We start from the raw sequence: 22270 nt of genomic DNA, 5'->3' as shown, positions 1-22270 counted from the left end.
AACTACATAGGGAATAGAGGTCTATTTTGGACAAAGCCAGTCCTCCATCCTCGGTTCCCACGACATGCACTAAAATGCCAGTCCCTCTATCTGGCTCGTTTTAAACACAACGCCAAGTTAACCTGGGACATTTATAGACTGAGGTCGATTATGTAATAGTTTCTCTAAACGGAACAATCTTTTGAAGACTCAAGGATTTTTCATTACAGTGTCCTGCTGTGGTCATGATCAGGGTAGCGCCCTGAAAGTCGTTCTTGATGTGAATGAGATGGGGTTGTATATACTGTAGGCTATAGCCTGTCTTATATTCTATTTGAATATCGACATAACCTATTTGTTTCTGGACTACAGGGATTCACTTGAAATAGTGCTTGTATCTGTGTAACACGTTCGTGCCGAATCAAATTGAGCATGTTTTGTGGTTCCATCTGGGTGTAAACATTACGCATATTTTGGCCACGTTTGACGCGCGTAAAATCGAGGTCTTGGAACTCAAACTGTAGCCGACTAAGGTGTAAACTGAATTATCTTCCATAGGCCTCCCATAAATGTGTCTATTAAGCAACGAAGGCATTTAAAAACTGCATGTTTACAAACTGGTTCGCCTGCTATTGTCCGTGATACAGGTCGCACGCTTGCGATTGAATCCATCCAGATATAATTCAAGTCAGGTTTAACAGATTTCCTCCTTCCTTCCTACATCCTCCAGAAATCAAAGCACAAGCCCTATCTGACTTTACTGTGATTATTTAGCTCCCTCTCCAGAGATAGCAAGTCTGGAAAATCATGTACGGTTTACTCTATTTTCTAACGTTGTAACAGGCTAACATCTGGAACCAGTCAGATCGTCTACAGGGGAGGGGGCTTGGTCGTCACCCCCCTCTCTCTTGTGCGCTCTCCCTCTCTTTCCTCTCGCCAGACAATATCACTGCAGAAAGGTACAAGCGGCCGCTCTCCACAGGGCTATTGAACAACTCCCGTTTCGTACGATTTTGGCCTGGAATTGATGACAGAAAGTATCTGTGAATGAGGCACGCCACGTGTATTTGCCTGTTTTTTGGACAGCATTTGGTGGAATCGATTCTATTGGAAGATTTAACCCTGTGTGAGCAGCAGTTCTGGAATATATATATTTTTTGTTGTTGCGCTGAGAGCTTGAATCTTTGCTTGTATTCCTTTTACGGCATCAGTGGCAGCGCGCGGGTTTTGGTGTCATTGGTCCGGCTTTTTTGATGCACCCTATTTAAAACATTTGCGGGCAAATTGATAGGATTTTGATTAATAAGTAGGCTAGCAGCAAATGGTGCTAGTGCCATGTTTCTTAGGTAGGGCCCGGATGTTCCGAGGATGCACTGGTTCGTCTTCTTAGGTGGTTCAAGCAAATATCTATTTATGTGTTCTAACTCCAGAATGGGGATCAGGTAATATTTACTGAAACGCAACAAGAAAAAAAAGGAATATCGAAAGCTGTTCGGGCGCTATTCTTTTTTTTATTTTCCTCCTGTTTGGTTTCTTCTATTTTTCTCTACTCCTTTTTACAACCTTTTTCTCCATTCACCTACGGATAAAGCTGGATCACATTTATGGTAAATGAAAGCAGAAACATGTACATACCAGAGGACACCCTTGAGAACCATCAAGGTAATGTATTTATTTGATATTTTCAGTTGTTTTCAAGCTGTGTCTGTGCTGTGTTGTTGGGGGAGATGCATGATATTTATTCTTCTGGTTTGGAGACGGAATGGCTTGTTACCTTCTCTTTTAAACAGATGAACATATGACACAAACCATAACGGCTTATTGGAAGTGTCAATGACTTTTCACTGTCCGAGTTGTATCAGCCTGCATTCAGGCAGCCCTAGTTAGGTTAGCCTAGCAGCAACAGATTATCATTATTATTAGCCGACAGGTAAACGACGGACTAACACATGATCGCACCCCTATTGGATAAATATGGTTTCACACATGCATTTTGCCCTAATGCCAATGTTGTAATCGTTTACAAACTTGTGGATCGATTCAGTTTAATGCTCGGAGCATTCTAATCAAGCCCGTTCCCAGGATGCAATGGAGGAAACGCACGGCCTGAGTGCGTGCACAAAATGATAGCCCACTGATGCGCATCGATATTTTCGATCACCTTATCGATTCATTTATTATGGATCGATACTCGCGTGTGAAACGTATAGGGCTAAAGTAGATTACATGTCATTTGCATTCATGGACAAGACATGGTACATTAACAGGTTAGTTTAGAGATTTATAATCTAATTAAAGTCACAGGCTATGCGCAGGGCCTCAATTGTCATCAGACTAGAATCTATATTTTAGGATTTTGCGTTTAAAATCTCAAACAAGATACGGATAACGTGGAACATAATTACGTTGAACATGCATCAAGCAATAGCCAAAAGGCCTATTATGATCAGGTGTCTGTTTGTTGCATGCATGTTGCGCAGTAGGCTATCTGCCTCTTCCCACGTTGAGCTGAGCATTACTAAGTCACAACAGTGGCTACATCACTACAGTGTCCTTAGGCTACATGACGAAATAGCCTACAATGCAATGATTTACTAGATCATTGTCTTTAACTTGTGATTACAAACTACGGAGTAGGTTATAGCTGCCTTGTCCGTGGCGTCAGCACGGAGAGGAGAGGCGGGGGCCCATAGCAACAGAGAGAGAGAGAGAGAGAGTGCTCGAGCTGCGAGCAGCAGACGGTGGTCGCGTACATGGAATCCTGCCTAAGCTTGTGCCTCAGCATATGTGGCGCAGCAGTTGATTGGTTTGGTCTCAGAGTATAACTATGACATAGCCTACATATCATCTTGGTGTCAACCCCCTGACACTCGCTATTAATATTAGTTGTCTGTCTCATGGGTGGCGTGTTGGTCATAGCAGTCAACATTGCGTAACGCAGCATCACACATGGGGATTCCTCTGATAATATTTCTGCACCGATGGCTGGTTGTTGTTGACCAATACTATTATGTCAACTTTAGCAAACTCGTAACGAATTGTAGTCCAACTTTCCTCCTTGAATAGTAGCCTATAGGCTCTTTCATTCGCCATGAATTGTTGATCTGGTGCTCCCGGCGTTGCGCTGCCTCGGGTGGCCTTTTCAGCACCATGGACAGGTTGTCTCTGATAGGCCGCCCTGCCATGACCTCCGTATCTGGGTGCCACACTGAACATGCCTGGGAAACCAATGGTACTTCTTCTCTAATAGACTGTTGTTGAAATAACCAACCTATTATTGTTATTATGATCATATCCTGTTTTTTGGGCTTTACGCCAGATGAGATCCACATCTATTCTCATGTGCTTTTTCTTCCTTTTTCCAGAGGAAATGTGGAGAAGGCTCCTCGCTGTTCAATTCTGACCTGGTCCCAAATGACACCATATTTTCTCGCGCGCTGTACATGGGATATGGTGCCGTCTGCCCTCTAACAGCTCTCACGGGATTTCAGGTCACCGTGTGAAAAACTGTTTGTTAGGGTTTTTTTTTCGCTGTTTTGCTGTTCGCAACTTCAATTTTAAGTAGCCTAGATTTTACGACCTCAGCTTTTATTCTCCCATACATTTAGCACATCGTCCGTGTTACATAGTGCGGTTACGGCCTAGTTGTATTATTTTACCATCCGGATACATCAGGTTTTAAAAGAAGTAGCTTTTAGACTAGGCTACTGTCGTTCCCGCGGTCTGATCTAGGCCTGCCTGTTGCTACTCTAACTAGTGTGAGCGGCTCCTGCTAACCCCAGTGGCGTGGTTAGCCTTCGGGCTGGTGACCGCTTAATTCCGTTCAGTGTCCTTTCGTTTATTATTGATTACGGATTAGACTACATTCACAATACCATTTCCTTCGGTCAGCAGAGTAATCATGAATGGACCACGCTTTGTAGGCCTATTGACGTTCTATTCAGTGCGACCTCAGCGCCATATGTCTTTGCCGATAAGCTATAGCTAGCCTATAGCATAGCAGATCAATAGATGACCCATTACAGGTAAATGGAACCGTTGTCAGAGGTATGAACCAGGAAGTTGTAAAAATATATATGAGGCCAAACTCAGGAAGACTTCGAGTTCTGTTGGTGTCAGACAGATTACACCACAGGCCTATATACATATTTTCTCATTTTATTTATGCCTGAAATAAACTAGTGTTTGGTGCAGCGAGGAAGATGTAGGCCAGTAGTGTATGTACCAGTCAATCCTAATATAAACCATATGTACCTTATTTGTAGAAGCTGAAGCTGGTTTGTTGTTATAGGAAGTACTGTCTCCACCTTTCAGTCCTCAGTGCTGATGTTGAACCTACTAGGACTACCACCTCTGTGTACGGGTTGGGTGTACGGGGTGTGTGTGTACGGGGTGGGTGTGTACCTCTTAGTTTACGGGTTGGGTGTGTACGGGGTGGGTGTGTACCTCTTAGTTTACGGGTTGGGTGTGTACGGGGTGGGTGTGTGTGTACGGAGTGGGTGTGTACGGGGTGTGTGTGTACGGAGTGGGTGCGTACGGGGTGGGTGTGTACGGAGTGGGTGTGTACGGGGTGTACGGTGTGTGTGTGTGCGGTATGTGTGTGTGTGTACGGTGTGCATGTGCACAGTGTGTATGTTTGGTGTGTGTGTGTTAAAAATCAAATCAAATCGATGTGTGTGTGTTCATGTACCTCTTAGCTTCACCACTTTAGAAGCAGTACACTATGGTCCTACAGTAGTGAGAGCTGTCTGTCATTACAGTACACTATGGTCCTACAGTAGTGAGAGCTGTCTGTCATTACAGTACACTATGGTCCCAGTCAGCCTATGTAATCAGAGACCCACCATTTTCTCCACAAGCTACCTGACAGACTCTCAAATTTCCATTCAAAATCCGATTTTCCCTAACCCTAATTATAACCCTAAACCTAACCACTAACCCCTTACCCTAACTCTAATTATAACCCTAATTATAACCCTAACCCTAAACCTAACCACTAACCCCTTAAACCTAGCCCCTAAACCTAACCACTAAATCATTTTTTTTTAATATAAAAAATGGAAAAGTGGTGCGTGCATATGTATTCACCCCCTTTGCTATGAAGCCCATAAATAAGATCTGGTGCAACCAATTACCTTCAGAAGTCACAAAATTAGTTAAAGTTAAGTGCACCTGTGTGCAATCTGTGTCACATGATCTGTCACATGATTTCAGTATATATACACCTGTTCTGAAAGGCCCCAGAGTCTGCAACACCACTAAGCAGGGGGCACCATGAAGACCAAGGAGCTCTCCAAACAGGTCAGGGATAAATTTGTGGAGAAGTACAGATCAGGGTTGGGTTATAAAAAAATATCAGAAACTTTGAACATCCCATAGAGCACCATTAAATCCATTATTAAAAAATTGAAAGAATATGGCACCACAACAAACCTGCCAAGAGAGGGCCGCCCACCAAAACTCATGAACCAGGCAAGGGGGCATTAATCAGAGAGGCAACAAAGAGACCAAAGATAACCCTGAATGAGCTGCAAAGCTCCACAGCGGAGATTGGAGTATCTGTCCATAGGACCACTTTAAACCGTACACCCCACATATCTGGGCTTTATGGAAAGAGAGACAGAAAAAAAGCCATTGCTTAAAGAAAAAAATAAGCAAACACGTTTGGTGTTCGCCAAAAGGCATGTGGAAGACTCCCCAAAAATATGGAAGACGGTACTCTGGTCAGCTAAGACTAAAATTGAGCTTTTTGGCCATCTAGGAAAACGCTATGTCTGGAGCAAACCCAACACCTCTCATCACCCCGAGAACACCATCCCCACAGTGAGCATGGGAGTTGTTTTTCATCAGCATGGACTGGGAAACTGGTCAGAATTGAATAAATGATGGCTGGCTCTAAATACAGGGAAATTATTGAGGGAAACCTGTTTCAGTCTTCCAGAGATTTGAGACTGGGATGGAGGTTCACCTTCCAGCAGGACAATGACCCTAAGCATACTGCTAAAGCAACACTCGAGTGGTTTAAGGGGAAACATTTAAATGTCTTGGAATGGCCTAGTCAAAGCTCAGACCTCAATCCAATTGAGAATCTGTGGTATGACTTAAAGATTGCTGTACACCAGCGGAACCCATCCAACTTGAAGGAGCTGAAGCAGTTTTGCCTTGAAGAATGGGCAAGAATCCCAGTGGCTAGATGTGCCAAGCTTATAGAGACATACCCCAAGAGACTTGCAGCTGTAATTGCTGCAAAAGGTGACTCTACAAAGTATTGACCTTGGGGGGGGGGGGGGAATTGTTATGCACACTTAAATTTTCTGTTTTCTTTTGTCTTATTTCTTGTTTGTTTCACAATAAAATATATTTTGCATTTTCAAAGTGGTAGGCATGTTGTGTAAATCAAATGATACAAACTTCCAAAAAATCTATTTTAATTCCAGGTTGTAAGGCAACAAAATACGAAAAATGCCAAGGGGGGTGAATACTTTCGCAAGCCACTCTACCTGCAAGACTCATATCCTATGCATGATAGTTTGTTATTGTAATTAATGTGTTTCTGATGGGTCTCTGAGTGACTGGACTAGCTCTAACACACCTTGGGGGTCTCTGAGTGACTGGACCAGCTCTAACACACCATGGGGGTCTCTGAGTGACTGGACCAGCTCTAACACACCATGGGGGTCTCTGAGTGACTGGACCAGCTCTAACACACCATGGGGGTCTCTGAGTGACTGGACCAGCTCTAACACACCATGGGGGTCTCTGAGTGACTGGACCAGCTCTAACACACCACAGGGGTCTCTGAGTGACTGGACCAGCTCTAACACACCACGGGGGTCTCTGAGTGACTGGACCAGCTCCAACACACCTTGGGGGTCTCTGAGTGACTGGACCAGCTCCAACACACCATGGGGGTCTCTGAGTGACTGGACCAGCTCTAACACACCACGGGGGTCTCTGAGTGACTGGACCAGCTCTAACACACCACGGCGGTCTCTGAGTGACTGGACCAGCTCCAACACACCACGGGGGTCTCTGAGTGACTGGACCAGCTCCAACACACCACGGGTGTCTCTGAGTGACTGGACCAGCTCTAACACACCATGGCGGTCTCTGAGTGACTGGACCAGCTCCAACACCACGGGGGTCTCTGAGTGACTGGACCAGCTCCAACACACCACGGGGGTCTCTGAGTGACTGGACCAGCTCTAACACACCACGGGGGTCTCTGAGTGACTGAACCAGCTCTAACACACCACGGGGGTCTCTGAGTGACTGGACCAGCTCCAACACCACGGGGGTCTCTGAGTGACTGGACCAGCTCCAACACACCACGGGTGTCTCTGAGTGACTGGACCAGCTCTAACACACCATGGCGGTCTCTGAGTGACTGGACCAGCTCCAACACCACGGGGGTCTCTGAGTGACTGGACCAGCTCCAACACACCACGGGGGTCTCTGAGTGACTGGACCAGCTCTAACACACCACGGGGGTCTCTGAGTGACTGAACCAGCTCTAACACACCACGGGGGTCTCTGAGTGACTGGACCAGCTCTAACACACCACGGGGGTCTCTGAGTGACTGGACCAGCTCCAACACCACGGGGGTCTCTGCGTGACTGGACCAGCTCCAACACACCACGGGGGTCTCTGAGTGACTGGACCAGCTCTAACACACCACGGGGGTCTCTGAGTGACTTCACTAATCAGGCCCTAGGGATGGGGGTGGGGGAGGTGGGGGGTGGGACACTAATCAGGTTCCCTATACACAATATAATGATAATAGTAATAGTCTTATATTGTTAAATGTCTAATGTAAGCCTCAACATATTTCACTCTTGCCAAACAACAGGAAGTACGTTCAAATGAACGTGTTTGTGTATAAGTACATAAAGAAGAAATCCTTCCGTCAACGACGAGGTGTTTATTAGGGGAGAAGCAGTCTGTTTGTTAATTGCCATTGGGCTGGTCTACGTGGGACTATTACCAAGTCACTTATCATTCAGTATAGAACCAGAGAACAAAACACTACTACATCTGAACTGGGAACTGGGCCCATAATGCATCACTTCACTTTGTTCTGCTGGAAATCTAGACGTGGTGCTCAAAGGGTGGCAGGCAGGATGCCGGAGAATGGGAGACCACAAAACAACAGCTAACATCTGTTTTCTTCAAGTAGAATAACTACTTAGATAGAAAAATAGATACATTACAGAAAGAAAAGAGAGCAGGGAGAGAAATAGAGAGGGAGACGAACAGATAGAGAGATCCAGACAGTGAGGAGAGAGAAAGCAGCAGAGAGGGACAGATACCGACAGAGAGAAAGAGAGTGGTAGAAATAGTAGCAGTGGGGGAAGGTAGGAAGATAGGTAGGGAGGTAGGGAGAGAGGTAGGGAGAGAGGTAGGGAGGTAGGGAGAGAGGGAGAGAGGTAGGAAGATAGGTAGGGAGGTAGGGAGATAGGTAGGGAGAGGTAGGGAGAGAGGTAGGAAGATAGGTAGGGAGAGAGGTAGGGAGAGAGGTAGGGAGAGAGGTAGGGAGAGAGGTAGGAAGATAGGTAGGGAGGTAGGGAGAGAGGTAGGGAGAGAGGGAGAGAGGTAGGGAGAGAGGTAGGGAGGTAGAGAGGTAGGAAGATAGGTAGGGAGGTAGGGAGAGAGGTAGGGAGAGAGGGAGAGAGGTAGGGAGAGAGGTAGGGAGGTAGAGAGGTAGGGAGATAGGTAGGGAGGTAGAGAGGTAGAGAGAGAGGGAGAGAGGTAGGGAGGTAGAGAGGTAGGAAGATAGGTAGGGAGGTAGGGAGAGAGGTAGGAAGATAGGTAGGGAGGTAGGGAGAGAGGTAGGGAGAGAGGGAGAGAGGTAGGGAGAGAGGTAGGGAGGTAGAGAGGTAGGGAGATAGGTAGGGAGGTAGTGAGGTAGAGAGGTAGAGAGAGAGGGAGAGAGGTAGGGAGGTAGAGAGGTAGGAAGATAGGTAGGGAGGTAGGGAGAGAGGGAGAGAGGTAGGGAGGGAGAGAGGTAGAGATGGAGGGAGGGAGGGAGGGAGGGAGGGAGAGGGAGAGAGAGAGGGCGGGATGGAGTGAGGGAGGGAGGGTGAGAGAAGGAGGAGGTTAGCAACAGCTTTCTTGCTTAACATCTATTTTATTGTTCTGCCTCTAAAGGAAAGGGGGAGAGGCACAAGGAGAAGAGAGGGATTGAAAGAGGTGATAGAGGGAGGAAAGAGAGAGAGAGAGAGCCCTAGTGGAGTCTAACTGTAGCTCTGTAGCGTTTTCTGTCTACTGCCAATCTAGTGTATCAGCCTCCAAGGCCTTTAGTAGGGATGGTGTCAGAGAGGAGAGCAAGTCATCAATTAGATCTCTTTCTCTCTCTCTCTCTCTCTCTCTCTCTCTCTCTCTCTCTCTCTCTCTCTCTCTCTCTCTCTCTCTCTCTCTCTCTCTCTCTCTCTCTCTCTCTCTCTCTCTCTCTCTCTCTCTCTCTCTCTCTCTCTCTCTCTCTCTCTCTCTCTCTCTCTCTCTCTCTCTCTACCTCTCTCTCTCTCTACCTCTCTCTCTCTTTCTCTCTCTCCTTCTCTCTCTATATATACATATTTCTACTGCACTTGTCCCCTTTTCTCAGAATATAGGGCAGCAGCTCAGAGAGTGCACTTCAGGCTCCTTACGGCTTTGATAGCAGTGTGTATGACCATGTTATAGGTTACCGTCAGTATGCAGTTCTACTCCACACGCTCTTCATAGTTCCACTACATCCTGTCTGATGGGTTCCTCAGGGTTGATGTCAGTAGTGTGTTATAATAACCTGAACAGTCTACTAGTCCATCCTCTCCTGTGTTACATCCTGTCTGATGTGTTGATGTCAGTAGTGTGATATAATAATCTGAACAGTCTACTAGTCCATCCTCTCCTGTGTTACATCCTGTCTGATGTGTTGATGTCAGTAGTGTGTGATAATAACCTGAACAGTCTACTAGTCCATCCTCTCCTGTGTTACATCCTGTCTGATGTGTTGATGTCAGTAGTGTGTGATATAATAACCTGAACAGTCTACTAGTCCATCCTGTCCTGTGTTACATCCTGTCTGATGTCTCAGGACCAGCGGGATCTTCCTGCATGATGTCTGTCAGCGGTCTGTCGTTTAGCAGACAGATGACTCTACGTCCACCTTCCGTTTCTTCCTTTGACCTGCTGATGTGTTGCGTGTGGCGCTGGATTACATCTCTGTGTGTGTTGTTTCGCTCTGCGTCCCGGAGCCGACACCAACTTGTTTCGCTCTGCGTCCCGGAGCCGACACCAACTTGTTTCGCTCTGCGTCCCGGAGCCGACACCAACTTGTTTCGCTCTGCGTCCCGGAGCAGACAACAACTTGTTTCGCTCTGCGTCCCGGAGCCGACACCAACTTGTTTCGCTCTGCGTCCCGGAGCCGACACCAACTTGTTTCGCTCTGCGTCCCGGAGCCGACAACAACTTGTTTCGCTCTGCGTCCCGGAGCCGACAACAACTTGTTTCGCTCTGCGTCCCGGAGCCGACAACAACTTGTTTCGCTCTGCGTCCCGGAGCCGACACCAACTTGTTTCGCTCTGCGTCCCGGAGCCGACACCAACTTGTTTCGCTCTGCGTCCCGGAGCCGACACCAACGTGTTTCGCTCTGCGTCCCGGAGCCGACACCAACTTGTTTCGCTCTGCGTCCCGGAGCCGACACCAACTTGTTTCGCTCTGCGTCCCGGAGCCGACACCAACTTGTTTCGCTCTGCGTCCCGGAGCCGACACCAACTTGTGAAGGATGGAGAGAGAGATATCATTTCAACATAGCGTTGTAGCCACTTGGTTTCTCAAGTGTGTGTGTGTGTGTGTGTGTGTGTGTGTGTGTGTGTGTGTGTGTGTGTGTGTGTGTGTGTGTGTGTGTGTGTGTGTGTGTGTGCGTGCGTGCGTGCGTGTGCAGGTGTGTGTGTGTGTGTGTGTGTGTGTGTGTGTGTGTGTGCTCATCGTTGTTTAGAATAGAGCATGTAGCAGTCAGCAGAAAGGCAGAAGGAGAGACGGCAGCAGTGAACATGGCGGTTCACACCATTAACACAACAATAGACACGGAGGGAGAAGGATGCAGGGAGAGCTAGCTAGATGGAGAACAGGTGTGCGTCTCAAATTGTACCCTACTCCCTACGTAGTGCACTACTTTTTGACATTTGGCCTCATAGGGAATAGGGCGCCATTTGTGTTGCAGACTAGGACTGTCTGCATTCAGAGAAGGATGGATCCTCCTGAGTAACAAATGCAGGACATCCTCCACATGCAATGCTGCCCCATACGTATAGCAGAGTAGACAGATACAGACATTAGGCCTGATTACGTTGCAGTATGGCACCTTTTGCATTCAATGTGTGTTTTGCCATCCATGGCATGAAAGTGGTAGAGCTGTGATGTTTGGTAGTTAGTTGAATACCAGGGCTTGGTTGATGAAGGCGGTAGAGCTGTGATGTTTGGTAGTTAGTTGAATACCAGGGCTTGGTTGATGAAGACGGTAGAGCTGTGATGTTTGGTAGTTAGTTGAATACCAGGGCTTGGTTGATGAAGGCGGTAGAGCTGTGATGTTTGGTAGTTAGTTGAATACCAGGGCTTGGTTGATGAAGGCGGTAGAGCTGTGATGTTTGGTAGTTAGTTGAATACCAGGGCTTGGTTGATGAAGGCGGTAGAGCTGTGATGTTTGGTAGTTAGTTGAATACCAGGGCTTGGTTGATGAAGGCGGTAGAGCTGTGATGTTTGGTAGTTAGTTGAATACCAGGGCTTGGTTGATGAAGGCGGTAGAGCTGTGATGTTTGGTAGTTAGTTGAATACCAGGGCTTGGTTGATGAAGGCGGTAGAGCTGTGATGTTTGGTAGTTAGTTGAATACCAGGGCTTGGTTGATGAAGGTCGGTAGAGCTGTGATGTTTGGTAGTTAGTTGAATACCAGGGCTTGGTTGATGAAGGCGGTAGAGCTGTGATGTTTGGTAGTTAGTTGAATACCAGGGCTTTGTTGATGAAGGCGGTAGAGCTGTGATGTTTGGTAGTTAGTTGAATACCAGGGCTTGGTTGATGAAGGCGGTAGAGCTGTGATGTTTGGTAGTTAGTTGAATACCAGGGCTTTGTTGATGAAGGCGGTAGAGCTGTGATGTTTGGTAGTTAGTTGAATACCAGGGCTTTGTTGATGAAGGCGGTAGAGCTGTGATGTTTGGTAGTTAGTTGAATACCAGGGCTTGGTTGATGAAGGCGGTAGAGCTGTGATGTTTGGTAGTTAGTTGAATACCAGGGCTTTGTTGATGAAGGCGGTAGAGCTGTGATGTTTGGTAGTTAGTTGAATACCAGGGCTTTGTTGATGAAGGCGGTAGAGCTGTGATGTTTGGTAGTTAGTTGAATACCAGGGCTTTGTTGATGAAGGCGGTAGAGCTGTGATGTTTGGTAGTTAGTTGAATACCAGGGCTTGGTTGATGAAGGCGGTAGAGCTGTGATGTTTGGTAGTTAGTTGAATACCAGGGCTTGGTTGATGAAGGCGGTAGAGCTGTGATGTTTGGTAGTTAGTTGAATACCAGGGCTTGGTTGATGAAGGTCGGTAGAGCTGTGATGTTTGGTAGTTAGTTGAATACCAGGGCTTGGTTGATGAAGGCGGTAGAGCTGTGATGTTTGGTAGTTAGTTGAATACCAGGGCTTGGTTGATGAAGGCGATAGAGCTGTGATGTTTGGTAGTTAGTTGAATACCAGGGCTTGGTTGATGAAGGCGGTAGAGCTGTGATGTTTGGTAGTTAGTTGAATACCAGGGCTTGGTTGATGAAGGCGATAGAGCCGTGATGTTTGGTAGTTAGTTGAATACCAGGGCTTGGTTAATGAAGGCGATAGAGCTGTGATGTTTGGTAGTTAGTTGAATACCAGGGCTTGGTTAATGAAGGCGGTAGAGCTGTGATGTTTGGTAGTTAGTTGAATACCAGGGCTTGGTTGATGAAGGCGGTAGAGATGTGATGTTTGGTAGTTAGTTGAATACCAGGGCTTGGTTGATGAAGGCGGTAGAGCTGTGATGTTTGGTAGTTAGTTGAATACCAGGGCTTGGTTGATGAAGGCTGTAGAGCTGTGATGTTTTGTAGTTAGTTGAATACCAGGGCTTGGTTGATGAAGGCGGTAGAGCTGTGATGTTTGGTAGTTAGTTAAATACCAAGGCTTGGTTGATGAAGGCGATAGAGCTGTGATGTTTGGTAGTTAGTTGAATACCAGGGCTTGGTTAATGAAGGCGATAGAGCTGTGATGTTTGGTAGTTAGTTGAATACCAGGGCTTGGTTAATGAAGGCGGTAGAGCTGTGATGTTTGGTAGTTAGTTGAATACCAGGGCTTGGTTGATGAAGGCGGTAGAGCTGTGATGTTTGGTAGTTAGTTGAATACCAGGGCTTGGTTGATGAAGGCGGTAGAGCTGTGATGTTTGGTAGTTAGTTGAATACCAGGGCTTGGTTGATGAAGGCGGTAGAGCTGTGATGTTTGGTAGTTAGTTGAATACCAGGGCTTGGTTGATGAAGGCGGTAGAGCTGTGATGTTTGGTAGTTAGTTGAATACCAGGGCTTGGTTAATGAAGGCGATAGAGCTGTGATGTTTGGTAGTTAGTTGAATACCAGGGCTTGGTTAATGAAGGCGATAGAGCTGTGATGTTTGGTAGTTAGTTGAATACCAGGGCTTGGTTGATGAAGGCGGTAGAGCTGTGATGTTTGGTAGTTAGTTGAATACCAGGGCTTGGTTGATGAAGGCGGTAGAGCTGTGATGTTTGGTAGTTAGTTGAATACCAGGGCTTGGTTGATGAAGGCGATAGAGCTGTGATGTTTGGTAGTTAGTTGAATACCAGGGCTTGGTTAATGAAGGCGGTAGAGCTGTGATGTTTGGTAGTTAGTTGAATACCAGGGCTTGGTTGATGAAGGCGATAGAGCTGTGATGTTTGGTAGTTAGTTGAATACCAGGGCTTGGTTAATGAAGGCGGTAGAGCTGTGATGTTTGGTAGTTAGTTGAATACCAGGGCTTGGTTGATGAAGGCGGTAGAGCTGTGATGTTTGGTAGTTAGTTGAATACCAGGGCTTGGTTGATGAAGGCTGTTGGTTGAGACGGTCCAGAAGCTCCAAACATCTCATATCATAATATTGTGCAGAGAGAACAACTGTTCAATGTATTATTCAACAGGTGGATTATAATGGTTTTTATTCTACACTAAACCTCTCCATAACATTTCTCACAAATATTTGAGATCATAATTGATAATCAGCCTGTCAATGTTTTTCGTGAATCAACTTCCATATTTAATGTGAGATTTACAGCCCCTTTCTACCTGAGCACAGTTTCTCCGGGTCCTCCCATCAGCTGTTTACCAAAACAAGTGGCGGAGTGACCGTTGTTTTTCTTCCTTTAAGTGAAATGATGACCACTAAATCCCCTTCCATATGTAACAGGAGTTGTAACAGGATCTTTCTACCTGACCACTGAATAAGTACAGGTATGTCAGGTATCATTAACAACCTCACCAATGATTACCCAGCTCCTCGTTAATGCTCCTCGTTAAAATCTAATTCCATTCCTCGTTAGCGGAGCAGACATGAAATATACCTGATGCTCATTAGTATTCATATTTCATGAAGTTCATTTCTGGGGTGAAAGTAGAAGAAGAAGGGAGGAAGAGATAGAGGGAGACTAGACTCAGACAGGTTGTTCGTTCTCTCTCTCTCTCTCTCTCTCTCTCTCTCTCTCTCTCTCTCTCTCTCTCTCTCTCTCTCTCTCTCTCTCTCTCTCTCTCTCTCTCTCTCTCTCTCTCTCTCTCTCTCTCTCTCTCTCTCTCTCTCTCTCTCTCTCTCTAGAGGCCCTTTGAACACCTTCATTAGGGATAAGATGGTAATATTCAGCTTGAAGACCCTTCAGCCTGAAGCAGCTCTAGACCCCCTCTCTCACTGAGACCGAGCTCCATGCATCACCTTTTAATTAAATACTGCTCAAGTGTGTGTGTGTGTGTGTTTGCGTGCGTGTGTGTGTGTTTTCACTACAGGAAACCAGTAAAATAGACTTGACAGATTGACAGAGGGAAGAGCAACCAATCCATGCACAGTTTAGCACCATCTAAACACGAGCTGTATCCTGTTTTATGAGCCAGTGGTTTAAATGCATTCAGACAGCGGGCTCATGCTATCACAGGCTAGCCCATGGCTAGCATTTACATGGTTGGATAGCTCTGCCACATTGAGACGATAGCTCATTCTCTAGCCCAGGGGGTCATCTCTCCCTCCCTTCCTCCCCTCCTCTTCTCCCCCTCTCCCCCGCAGGACATGTCACGTTGGGTGTCAGACTCAGGGCCGACCGGCCGGATGAACACATCAGTGGGTAGACGAATAAACGGGTAGATTTGTTAATGAGCTCAGGGATGGAGGAAGGGAGGGAGGGATGGAGGGAGAAACAGCTGTGTGTGTCAGGTTGGCAGGAGGGTTGGCAGGGCCGCGTCGCCCTCGTGTGTGTGTGTGTGTGTGGCAGGGCCCTGTCACTTGCAGCCGGTGGCGTCATGGGCAGAGATGTCCTCTGACGCGTGAGTCAGCGCCCTGAGAGAGAGAGAGAGAAAGAGAGAGAGAGAGCGATAGAGAGAAAGAGAGAGAAAGAGAGAGAGAAAGAGAGAGAGAGAGAGAGAGAGAGAGAGAGGGAGAATGAATCAACCTGGTCAAAGTGAGGTAAAGTTCGGTTAAATGGAGTTCATCTTTTTGTTGTTGTTTTCCCCAAAAAGCAAGATGGCCTCTTAGTATTTCACCTCATTCCTCAATCCACCTTATGTCAAACACACCAGGCTCCCAAATCAAGGGGCCTTTTCCTCCTTTACCCAGGGAACTGAGGACTGAACAGGGACACTGAAAGAGGTGCTGGTCATCGCTGTGGGCTACTGGTACTGTTAATATTTAGTTGAACTCTTTATCTTAAATCTGCTATTCTACAGGTGCCGCTAGTCAAACAGTAGAACATGTGAGGTGTTGTACTGCTTGAGTAGCAGAAACTAGGCCACCTCATGTCCTCTGGGTCAACTAGCTAGCTGCTGTGAACGGCTAGGTAATGGCTTGTGTGAAAAGGTGAGAGGATGACATTATCTGAAATGTACAAAGTGACTGAGTGGTGTGTGTGGAATCCACATCGGCTGCAAGGACAAGGACTCAGGCAGGAATGCCATTGACGGCAGTAGGTGTAACACTTGTATAATCCTGATCTGGAGAGTGAATATCTATTCAGCTGTTTTTTTCATTGTGAAAGGGTAATAATGTGTAAAAGGATTTTTTGAAAGAGAATAACTGTGAGGTTAAAGCTGGTTCGACAGGACGGGAGAGGAAGTGTGTGCGTGCGTGTGTATGTGTGTCTCTAAAGTCATCATGTGTCCATGTAGGCCAGGCTTGGCGTGTGTGTGTTAGCTCTGAGCCGAGAGCTGAGCTGAGAGTGGAGAGCTGAGTGGAGAGCTGAGTAGAGAGCTGAGTTGAGAGTGGAGAGGAGAGGAGAGCTCCAAGAGGAGAGGAGAAGAGAGCTCCAAAAGGAGAGGAGAAGAGAGCTGAGCTCAGAGAGGAGAAGAGAGCTGAGCTCAGAGAGGAGAAGAGAGCTGAGCTCAGAGAGGAGAGGAGAAGAGAGGAGAGCTCAGAGAGGAGAAGAGAGCTGAGCTCAGAGAGGAGAGAGGAAGAGAGGAGAGCTCAGAGAGAAGAGGAGAAGAGAGGAGAGCTCAGAGAGAAGAGAGCTGAGCTCAGAGAGGAGAGAGGAAGAGAGGAGAGCTCAGAGAGAAGAGGAGGAGAGGAGAGCTCAGAGAGGACCATCTCCCAGCAGACCAGTCTCAGTTAGATCGCCTATCTACAACTGGCATATTAAAGGCGATGGATGACATGTAGGCCCCTAGAAATATAATCACTAGAATGGACATTAAAGGTTCATAGTACAGGGAATGAATTGAATGGCATGTAGGCCTTGTTATTAAAGGGAAAACCTGGGATCTGGGAATCCGTTTATTGGTCCATTCAAATCCCCTTTTTAAAGGGGATGTACAGGCCGAACTCACTGAACGGTAAACTGACTTGCAACAGGCGAGCTATTCAAATGCAGTTGGAAGGCAACAGGGATATCCTGATGCGCGGGTTGGCTCATCACCCGTTGTTCCCCTGGGCGGAGCGGGTTGGGGGTCGTGAAATAACTAGTGTGGATGAAGGGTGTCTGACGTGTTGAATAAAGACAAAACAATGCCTTAAACAATATCTATAAATGTAAACTTCTTGTGTAATTTATATCTGTAGGCTTCATTGGGGTTTTTCTTTCAGTATGTTTTGTCTACGTGGCGTTAGTGGATCAGCCTGAACTTTAGGTTGTGACTGCACTTGCAACAAACGGTCTACAAGCCAATCGCCAAATGCTTTAGGGAACGGGCATAAAAAGTCGATCCACGGAGGCAAAAAGGACAATGTCTGAGTTTAATTCCATGAGAAAAAGGTTGTGAAATGGAGAGTTTTGAAAATAAAGCGAAGGGAAAAGTCATGTTTGGGAAAGATTGTGTGTGATTGTGAGGCACTAATGAAATTCGACAGTCACAAGACGGGGACTTCAAATAGGTCTATGGCACGTCAAGGGAGCTGCAGCCTGCTGTTCAGACCGGTCGAAACGGACATCTGGACACGGACTGTAGGTCTGTAACCTCTCACACAGCCTTCATATTCACTCCTGTAGAATGAACCATTTCTCACAGTTAAATGATACACCACATGTAGGCACAAGGTTTACATGGGAACAGGAGTGGAGAAATATGTTTTCTTTCTTTCAGCATGTTGAGAGAATGCAATGCTCAGATATCTCCTCCACAGACAGAATCACCTCCACAAAACATCATTCCACCGTCTCTGACTGTAGCCTGCGCCCCCCAGTCAAAACATAATTCCACCGTCTCTGACTGTAGCCTGCGCCCCCCAGTCAAAACATCATTCCACGGTCTCTGACTGTAGCCTGCTTCCCCAGTCAAAACATCATCCCACCGTCTCTGACTGTAGCCTGCACCCCCAGTCAAAACATCATTCCACCGTCTCTGACTGTAGCCTGCGCCCCCAGTCAAAGCATCATTCCACCGTCTCGGACTGTATCCTGCACCCCCCAGTCAAAACATCATTCCACCGTCTCTGACTGTAGTCTGCACCCCCCAGTCAGAACATCATTCCACCGTCTCTGACTGTAGCCTGCACCCCCAGTCAAAACATCATTGCACCATCTCTGACTGTAGCCTGCACCCCCAGTCAAAACATCATTCCACCGTCTCTGACTGTAGCCTGCGCCCCCCAGTCAAAACATCATTCCACCGTCTCTGACTGTAGCCTGCACCCTCCAGTCAAAACATCATTCCACCGTCTCTGACTGTAGCCTGCACCCCCATTCAAAACATCATTCCACCGTCTCTGACTGTATCCTGCACCCCCAGTCAAAACATCATTCCACCGTCTCTGACTGTAGCCTGCACCCTCCAGTCAAAACATCATTCCACCGTCTCTGACTGTATCCTGCACCCCCCAGTCAAAACATCATTCCACTGTCTCTGACTGTAGCCTGCACCCCCAGTCAAAACATAATTCCACCGTCTCTGACTGTATCCTGCACCCCCCAGTCAAAACATCATTCCACTGTCTCTGACTGTAGCCTGCACCCCCAGTCAAAACATCATTCCACCGTCTCTGACTGTAGCCTGCACCCCCAGTCAAAACATCATTCCACCGTCTCTGACTGTAGCCTGCACCCCCAGTCAAAACATCATTCCACCGTCTCTGACTGTAGCCTGCACCCCCAGTCAAAACATCATTCCACCGTCTCTGACTGTAGCCTGCACCCCCCAGTCAAAACATCATTCCACCGTCTCTGACTAGCCTGCACCCCCCAGTCAAAACATCATTCCACCGTCTCTGACTGTAGCCTGCGCCCCCCAGTCAAAACATCATTCCACCGTCTCTGACTGTAGCCTGCACCCCCAGTCAAAACATCATTCCACCGTCTCTGACTGTAGCCTGCACCCCCCAGTCAAAACATCATTCCACCGTCTCTGACTGTAGTCTGCGCCCCCCAGTCAAAACATCATTCCACCGTCTCTGACTGTATCCTGCACCCCCCAGTCAAAACATCATTCCACCGTCTCTGACTGTAGTCTGCACCCCCCAGTCAGAACATCATTCCACCGTCTCTGACTGTAGCCTGCACCCCCAGTCAAAACATCATTGCACCGTCTCTGACTGTAGCCTGCACCCCCAGTCAAAACATCATTCCACCGTCTCTGACTGTAGCCTGCGCCCCCCAGTCAAAACATCATTCCACCGTCTCTGACTGTAGCCTGCATCCTCCAGTCAAAACATCATTCCACCGTCTCTGACTGTAGCCTGCACCCCCATTCAAAACATCATTCCACCGTCTCTGACTGTATCCTGCACCCCCAGTCAAAACATCATTCCACCGTCTCTGACTGTAGCCTGCACCCCCAGTCAAAACATCATTCCACCGTCTCTGACTGTAGCCTGCACCCCCAGTCAAAACATCATTCCACCGTCTCTGACTGTAGCCTGCGCCCCCAGTCAGAACATCATTCCACCGTCTCTGACTGTAGCCTGCGCCCCCAGTCAAAACATCATTCCACCGTCTCTGACTGTAGCCTGCACCCCCAGTCAAAACATCATTCCACCGTCTCTGACTGTAGCCTGCGCCGTCACATCAGTGTTGTTCTCTTCTGTTACCGGTGGTCTTTCCAGAAGATCTGCAGAGACGTAGCTGAGTGCTGCCTGTACACCAGGAGTAGGGAAACCTGATTTAAAAAAGACAAGCGAAATAAGTCTGGTTTTATGTTGAGGATATCAGCAGGGTTCTGATTGGGTGGAGTGGGTCCTTCCAGAACTCTGTGTGAAGCTACAGAGGGTGACCCTTAGAGAAGAATACAGAGGAGATGGTATCATCAGCTAGCCTGACCTTTCCAAAGCCGTTCTGCTGTTCTGTCTGGTTGGTATTGGACATGAGGAAGCTCCCCTGTCTTTCGCCCAACTCAATCACTGCCTCTATTTCTCTAGTCTCTCTCTCTCTCTCAAGGTGCTACTCTCTCTCTCTCTCTCAAGGTGCTACTCTCTCTCTCTCTCTCAAGGTGCTACTCTCTCTCTCTCTCTCAAGGTGCTACTCTCTCTCTCTCTCTCAAGGTGCTCCTCTCTCCCTCTCAAGGTGCTCCTCTCTCCCTCTCAAGGTGCTCCTCTCTCCCTCTCAAGGTGCTCCTCTCTCTCTCTCAAGGTGCTCCTCTCTCTCTCTCAAGGTGCTCCTCTCTCCCTCTCAAGGTGCTCCTCTCTCCCTCTCAAGGTGCTCCTCTCTCCCTCTCAAGGTGCTCCTCTCTCCCTCTCAAGGTGCTCCTCTCTCTCTCTCTCTCTCTCTCTCTCTCTCTCTCTCTCTCTCTCTCTCTCTCTCTCTCTCTCTCTCTCTCTCTCTCTCTCTCTCTCTCTCTCTCTCTCTCTCTCTCTCTCTCTCTCTCTCTCTCTCTCTCTCTCTCTCTCTCTCTCTCTCTCTCTCTCTCCTCTCTCTCTCTCTCTCTCTCTCTCTCTCTCTCTCTCTCTCTCTCTCCTCTCTCTCTCTCTCTCTCTCTCTCTCTCTCTCTCTCTCTCTCTCTCAAGGTGCTCCTCTCTCTCTCTGTCTGTGTTTGGCAAGGGCTGGCCTGCCTGGCTCACCCTAATTTACAGCTCACCTCTCACCCTTGCTCCCCCCTCTCTCTTGGTCTCTCTCTGTCTCTCTCTCTCTCTCTCTCTCTCTCTCTGTCTCTCTCTCGGTCTCTCTCTGTCTCTCTCTATCTCTCTCTCTCGGTCTCTCTGTCTCTCTCTCTCTCTCTCTGTCTCTCTCTTGGTCTCTCTCTGTCTCTCTCTCTCTCGGTCTCTCTCTCTCTCTCACCATGTTTAATTCATCAAGCAGTCGGCTGCCAGCCAGCCAGTAGACTGATCAAAGCATTATTGGCCAGCAGTGCCTTGTTGCCAGCCAGACCCCTTCAGCTCACAGACACACTCTCGCCACCCGTTCACAACCCTTACTCACACCGCTGCCCGGTGCCCACGTGCACTTACATAACCCTGGGGTTCCGTCCCAAATGGCACTCTAGTCCCTACACAGTGCACTACTTTGACCAGGATCCATAATCCTTGGGTATCACTATGTTTGTCCAGATCGTATTTGTGGACGTTGGTTCCCTCAGTATGGGGGACCTGACTTGTCTAAAGGACACGCTAGGTGTTCAGTCCTGTTTGTGTTGTTCCTCTGACAGACTGATTTGTTGCTGCATGGAAACTACCCAGCCAATCACACACATACACACCTTCTAGGTCCCTGCACGACCACCTCTGTGGCACCAGTCAGCCATCCTGTTAACATGGGAGGAATTAACGGCTCTCACAATTTCCATAATTAATGGGCCGTGAACTGTCTTGGATTTTAATTTAGCATTGGTAATGCATTTGTAATTTATTGTTTGTCCTTTTCGGGATTAAATCAGGGGTAATTGATGCCCTTTGTGGTGAAGAGCGGGTGGAGAGGAGAGGGGCGGTGAGGGGTTGCAGGGCAAGATAGGTGGGAAGAGAGGGGTGGAGATGGGTGCTCAGGTTAGGGAGATGGGTGTGGACCAAGGGGCATAAGGATGTCCAGGCTAACCCTCAGCGGCTCCTCTGGAGATTCATTAGTAGAATCCGGTTAGAGCCAATGCATGCATACCCATAAGTCTCCAGGAGGAAAATCAGGTTAGACCCATAACTCTCCAGGAGGAAAATCAGGTTAGACCCATAACTCTCCAGGAGGAAAATCAGGTTAGACACATAATTCTCCAGGAGGAAAATCAGGTTAGACCCATAACTCTCCAGGAGGAAAATCAGGTTAGAACCATAACTCTCCAGGAGGAAAATCAGGTTAGACCCATAACTATCCAAGAAGAAAATCAGGTTAGACCCATAACTATCCAGGAGAAAAATCAGGTTAGACCCATGACTATCCAGGAGAAAAATAGGTTAGACCCATAACTCTCCAGGAGGAAAATCAGGTTAGATCCATAACTCTCCAGGAGAAAAATCAGGTTAGACCCATAACTATCTAGGAGGAGAATCAGGTTAAAACCATAACTATCCAGGAGGAGTATCAGGTTAGAACCATAACTCCCCAAGAGGAGTAGCAGGTTAGACCCATAACTCTCCAGGAGGAAAATCAGTTTAGACCCATGACTCTCCAGGAGTAAAATCAGGTTAGAACCATAACTCTCCAGGAGGAATTTCAGGTTAGAACCATAACTA

General features: G+C 47.5%; 1 protein-coding gene across 4 annotated transcripts in view; it reads left to right on the top strand.

Annotated features, from left to right (window-relative positions):
- Positions 1-22270, top strand: part of cacna1c (calcium channel, voltage-dependent, L type, alpha 1C subunit) — a 546860-nt gene that overhangs the window by 14835 nt on the left and 509755 nt on the right. The window contains exon 1 of one of the 4 annotated variants that reach the window (XM_055905078.1): positions 711-1641. The exons of 2 other annotated variants lie outside the window; for them this stretch is intronic. In XM_055905078.1, coding sequence (XP_055761053.1) covers positions 1584-1641 — 58 coding nt within the window. In that variant the 5' untranslated portion in view covers positions 711-1583. Of the gene's footprint in view, positions 1-710; positions 1642-22270 lie in introns of those variants that run through there. One more of the 4 variants, XM_055905080.1, reaches the window with a different exon arrangement.

Source organism: Salvelinus fontinalis, chromosome 39 (genome assembly GCF_029448725.1).
Source record: "Salvelinus fontinalis isolate EN_2023a chromosome 39, ASM2944872v1, whole genome shotgun sequence".
Taxonomy (NCBI): Eukaryota; Metazoa; Chordata; class Actinopteri; order Salmoniformes; family Salmonidae; genus Salvelinus; species Salvelinus fontinalis.
Note: the sequence above shows the minus strand (reverse complement) of the source record. Positions and strands in the feature narration are given on the sequence as shown.